At 39.6% G+C, this 6,013-nt stretch overlaps 1 protein-coding gene across 1 annotated transcript; it reads right to left on the bottom strand.

Annotated features, from left to right (window-relative positions):
• Positions 1-1,170: 1,170 nt before the first annotated feature.
• Positions 1,171-4,854, bottom strand: LOC130912042 (uncharacterized). Its single transcript, XM_057829810.1, has 8 exons — positions 4,584-4,854; positions 4,163-4,220; positions 2,651-2,757; positions 2,491-2,589; positions 2,213-2,394; positions 2,091-2,145; positions 1,953-2,012; positions 1,171-1,628 (listed from the first exon to the last, which is right to left on the bottom strand). The coding sequence occupies exons 1-8, from the start codon at positions 4,728-4,730 to the stop codon at positions 1,254-1,256; spliced, it is 1,083 nt and encodes a 360-aa protein (XP_057685793.1). The 5' UTR covers positions 4,731-4,854; the 3' UTR covers positions 1,171-1,253.
• Between the last annotated feature and the right edge of the window lie 1,159 nt (positions 4,855-6,013).

Below are 6,013 nucleotides of genomic sequence, written 5' to 3'. Positions count from 1 at the left end.
GACAACCAATTATAGTGTTAGTGATGCCCGTGGGTATTTTGCGATGGGGTTAAGTTAAAATTTTAAATAAATTGAATGAATGGATTAGATCTATTTTGGGGTTAAAATAAATTATTTGAATATTCAAAAAATAATCTATAGAATCGTAACTTTAAACAAAAGTCATGAGTAATAAACATATATATAATATGCGTATAATTTAAAATTTAAAACCCCCATTTTTTTTAACTAATAAATTGGGGGAGGGGGGCAGAAAAAAGACATACATTCAAATAAGTGTGGCAACATATTTTGCTCTGGGAATTTTTTTGTTTTGTAAATCTTCAGACAACTTAACTCTTCAGCTGCCATTGACGGGAATAGACGTCCCAATCATTTTAACTGGGAGGAGCTGGAAGTGATCATCCACCATGTTTAGATGGAAGTCTATTGCCTTCAATATGAATTTCCCCGTTTTATTAACTACACATACTCTCTGATCTGGGTTGGCAGTGAATGAGTTTGGCTAATAACTTTTGCCTATTGTAACCAGTAACCACTGTCCCCAAAAGGGTTAAACTGCTCCATTAAAGAAAAAAAATGGAGAACAGGGAATTTTGGTGATGACTGCTCTTTTGATAAGTCTGCAATGAAGAATGTCCAGGCTTTAACTTTTGGCCAGAGGTAAATATGAATGTAAAAATAAAGTTAACCCATTCGCTGGCATTGATGTATATTTCCTCATATCTGTTCATTTCACATGGTTGTACACGATACTTTCCAAGCAGTGTTTTATCTACAGTACAAAGACTTTTGTTCTTTTTGTTTTGTCTAGTTATAGGCGGCACCAGACAGCTATATAAACAGTATGCGCACCGAGATTAGGACAGATCTTGTTTTTCCCGGCCGTATTTTTTTGTCTTGTCTCTGAGTGTAAGCTCTTGTTCTTTTTGTTCCTAAATTGCGTGTCATAGTCTCCTGTTTGTTAAGAGAATTAAAGAACCTGTAAAATGGAAAAATCAACTTTTTCTTCGACGACAATAGATGTCCATTCCATTTGAATTTGGAGGACCATTTGTTTCGTTATGCCCTTTGACACTAAATGAATTGTGATTCTGATCATTCTTCACTGTACAGTAAAATTATCTGTAAAATAACTATGACACTAAATAATAACATTTGAACCAGGGCATCCAATTTTTATTCATTTAAAAAACAACGACAAAAAAGGACTAGGTAAAAAAAAAAAAAATCTTCAGGTGACTTGTGCACCATCATCTTCTGCTGGCAATCCTCTTGGAGCGTCTGGGACCATTATTAGGTTCCTCCAGCGCCCTTTGCTGCTGCTGCACTCTTCTTCTTGCCGGCTGAGCAGTCTTTGAGACGTCAGCCTCTTTGACACTTTCCGCCTGAGTCACAGTCGATTTTGTGTGTCGGACCACCTCTGGTCTCCCTCGGGCGCCTCGCGGAGGTTTTGAACACACTAAGGGTTGTTGTCCTGGGGCTTCTTTGGGAGCCTTCTCCACTCTCGCCTTTGAGGGGAAGCTGATCAGATTTGTCTTTGGACGAGCGTCATTGCTTGATGGTTTTCGACTCGCGTGCAGGGCAGTCTTTGATCGGGCGTCAGGCTTAATGTTTTTCCTGACATCCTACATTTAAAGGGTTTTGATAAAAAGTTTGTGCACTAGACCCTAAACCAGGGGTGGGCAAACCGGTCCTCGAGGGCCGCAGTGGGTCCTGGTCTTTGTTCCAACTGACCCAGCACAGATAGTATAACCAATGAGGTTTCAGCAGAAATGAGAAGCACCTGACTGCAATCGACTGATTGCATTTGTAAAACAGCAGATTGGTGAAAATGTGTCCTCTTAATGGGTTGCAACAAAAACCCGCACCCACTGCGGCCTTTTGTGGAATAGTTTGCCCACCCCTGCCCTAAACCAAATTAATGGATTGATGCATCGATAGGATCTTACTTGTTGAGCCAGTTCAGATTGAAGTTCGGACAATTCTCTCATTAATCCTTGAATCACCATCTACAAATAAACAGAAGAGTTTCATAATTCTCTTAGCTTCGTTTCCAGGTGAGCTCTTAATTTCATTTTTTACCTCACCTGCTCATCAATAAGATGGTTCTCCAGCTCCACTCGCGCCGTACTGTTCTTCCTCCTGAGACATTCAAGTTTACAACCGTAACCACCCACACTAACTGCCCACTTGAAATATCCAAACATACAGACTAATCTCTTTCTCCATGCAACCAATCGCCTTTTTCTTTTCGCTCAACGCTTTCTCCACATCTTCCTCGGTCACCATGGCCAGCAGTGACATGGCGTCGAGCTCCAACGCTTGGAATGATGGCGACACAATTTCAAGTACTTGCTTGAGAAGCTCCATGAGCTCAGAGCTTGAAGGGAACTGAAAGAATAAATATTTCAGTAGTTCTGCCATTTCATCACACAAAATGGTCAATGTAAAATAAATAAGAAATGGAGCCTGGGGTTTAAAAACAACCTTTTCAAGATCAGTTTGCACATTCTCACTTGAGACCAGTGTAAGTTCCAAGGCATTCTGCTCTCGTTGTATTGCGTCCTTCATGACCTCCAGCTCTCCCTGACGAGCAAACACCACATTTTTTTCTGTTGTAAACATGGACAACAGAACGAAAACTAACCTGTAGCTGTTTTATTTGTTTGTCCACTAGCATCTTCTTCATGAATTCCAGGTCACCCGCTGTTAACCGGTACCCCTTCATGCCAGTCAGCAAGGAGTCTGTGTCACCTGCGAGAGGGCACAATTTTTAGCATCTGATCCTCAGGGATGCTGATGTGTTTCAGTGACTGTGATTTATAGCAATCTAAGTGCATATTATTGTAATCACTGGAGATGAAATGGCATCCCAGTCAATGATTTTGTGAAACACACATACAAATTAAAGCAACAAAGAATCAGATTAGTTACATTTGGGGACATTCTATACCAAATACTTTGTCCTAATTGTTATTTCCTGCATCATCCAAAGAAGAAGGCCAATGGGATTTGTCCTGATAATCATGTGGAAGTCACAACAAAGAGCAGGTAATAGGAGTTCGCGGCTTATATGTCAACAGCAAAACAGTAAAAAGACACCTAATTGGACTGTAGGTATCAACATGTTTAAACACAATGAACTGTCCTCCAATTGTATTTTTCCAGCTCAACTGATACTAAAAATAACATTTTGTCTCATGGCAACTAATTCACAAAAAAGTGCATTATTTTTAAGTTCACGGTGGAGGACAAAAATATCCTCAATTCTGAAATGACTCATATAATATACAAAACCTTTTTAAGGTTTGTGAGAGTATGCATAGTTTGCTAGGCTCTGGAGATTTTATGTTACCCAGATTTCAAACTACACACACACGTTTTCGTGTGTCTGTATGTGGAGTGAAACTTTGGAACAATTTAGACCAGGGGTAGCCAATGTCGGTCCTCGAGGGCCCCTATCCAGCTTGTTTTCTATGTCTCCCTCGTCCAACACACCTGACTCAAATAAACAGGATCGTTATCAGGCTACTGCAGAACTTACTGATGAGCTAATCATTTGATTCAGGTGTTTTAAAGGAGGGAGACATGAAAAACAAGCTGGATAGGGGCCCTCGAGAACCGGAGTTGGCTATCCTGATTTAGACAATCACTTCAAGCATTGTGAATTTGTAAAAAAATATCCCAAAATTTAAATTGTTGTATTAAAATATGGTCTGGTCACAGTATAATGACATTTGCTGACAATGCAGTTCTTGTCAATTGCTGTATATATTGAAATTTTTTAATGAGCCAACTTTAGTTCTATTGGTTTAGTTGTTTTTTGTCTGCTTTTTCTTTTTTTTTCGTTTCTCTTTCACTGTGTGGACAGGAGTATCCCACGAAGTAAGGATGCTGGACGATGAGATCAGGGGTGGGATTAAATAAATTTTTCCTTCTTCCCACTCCCTTTCAAGTGCAAATAATTATTTGAATCATACTGTATTTCTGTTTCTTTGTGCATGCTCGAAATAAAAAGTCATCATCATCATCATATTGGATACATCTCGGTGACATTTGTGTTCGGTGTTATATTAAGAGACCGTTTTAATATTAAATATACACCTTACCTCAAAAGTTGGGAAACCCTTGCAGAAGTATTACCTATGGAATAACAAACCTGCTCTTGTTCCTGAAATGCGGAGCTTTATGTTTGGTTCAGGGTGACCTTCTCCTCCCTTTGGATCAGATAATCACAGGTCATGAATTGAACTAAACAAAGAAAAATGGGCTCAAGTGTGCAACAACATACTACAGGCCGAAGGCTTTTACAAAGCACGCGGATGCATATACTGGCCATTTAGCCAGCAGCAAGTCTGCAAATAATCAGACCCAAAATAGTAACAAAAAAACCCACACAATTAGGCTTCGAGAAACTATAAATACTGGTTCATGCTACATCGCTACCAAGCTTCAAGGCCGCCCGTTCACGAAAGACGAAGTAGTAAGACTTTAGTGTTCAAAAGATGAAAACAACAACTTGAGTGACGACTTGACAGGCCTCCAGCCTGTAAAAAATGAGACCAAAAAAGTCACTCAACCTCAGTGAAATGATGGAAAGGGACGATGCTTCTTTCTTGATCTTCATTTTTAAACTCCAAGCGTTTCTTCACCTCGGGCAGAGGTGGCGTCCTCGGCAGTTGTCTGCCGGTCGGGATGAAGTGTGTGCTCCTGCTCCTTCCCTGCATCTTTCATTCATTCAAATTGTTATCAAAGCAGCCACAAGTATAACTCAAACTAAAAGACTTTGTATGTCCTACTGAGCGTTCCTATTTTCTTTCGTCTTCTTTTTTAGTTTTTTTTTTTTTTTTTTTTTTTTTTTGGGGGGGGGTGAGGTGGGGGGGTGGGGGCGATTTGCAAACAACTTATTGGTGCAATTACCACGATCAATTGGTATGGAGTGTAGCTGCTTTTTACACAAAATATTTTTCTGTTTTTCTTCTTTCTGATGTCACAATCAGCGCTCATTGTTTGCAGCTGAGGGCGCACTACTACCTAATGGCCACTGGGAGGCAACAGAGTTGTGCAGTTTGGTGGTTGGTGGGATTTTCAGGAACATTTAGATTTTTTTTACCCCTTGTGTCCAGTATATTGCAGGCAGGGGGCGATTCCATCATCGGAGGTTGAGGAATTTCACTGTTTTGTACATTTTAACGTATTTTCATCCCCAGGTTTAAGAAAGGGAAGTATGACACTTTTTGGGGGGAATGTCTGGGATGTATCCTCGTCTTCACCCGCAGATTTTGCGGGATCAAGGTTCCCAATTTCTGAAAAATTGAGTAAGAATGCGTTATTGTGTATATGTGTGCGCGTGCTTATGTGCGTGTAAGTACAGTGTCAGTATCCTCTGGGATTTTTTTAGGAAGCGTGGCCAGAAATATACATTCAAATAAATAAATAAATGTGAAAGTATTTATATTTTACTGATTTTATGAATAAACACATCCATATGATAAATAGGCTCCATGTATGTATATATGTATATATATTAGGGCTGTCAAAATTATCGCGTTAACGCGCGGTAATGAATTTTTTAAATTAATCACGTTAAAATATTTGACGCAATTAACGCACATGTCCCACTCAGACAGTATTCTGCCTTTTGGTAAGTTTTACAGCAAGGCTTTTTGTGCTGTCTAACAGCGAACTCTTGTGGTCGCTTTGCGACATGGTTTATTTTTTTCTTGCCAGTTCAATATGCCTGCACGACGTCTCGGGCTGACGCCTACGTTGTAATGTTGTGCTCATATGCTCCTTGGACAAGATTTGTCTGTAAGTATGGTTGTTGTAAAGAATGTACATATTATGTTAGTAAGCGAAATGTTCTATTTTTTGTATGAGACGCTTTTTGTTTATGTTTAGTGAACCTGTATAGCGTGCTAAGCTAACGTTGTTGCTAATGCAATGCTTGTGTACTTTTTTTTTGTAGTTTTATGACAGTCTAAAGAGGACAATGGTTTGAGGCTATTTT

The sequence above is a fragment of the Corythoichthys intestinalis genome, chromosome 2 (assembly GCF_030265065.1).
Source record: "Corythoichthys intestinalis isolate RoL2023-P3 chromosome 2, ASM3026506v1, whole genome shotgun sequence".
In the NCBI taxonomy this organism is placed as follows: domain Eukaryota; kingdom Metazoa; phylum Chordata; class Actinopteri; order Syngnathiformes; family Syngnathidae; genus Corythoichthys; species Corythoichthys intestinalis.
This window is presented reverse-complemented; position numbering and strand designations above follow the sequence as displayed.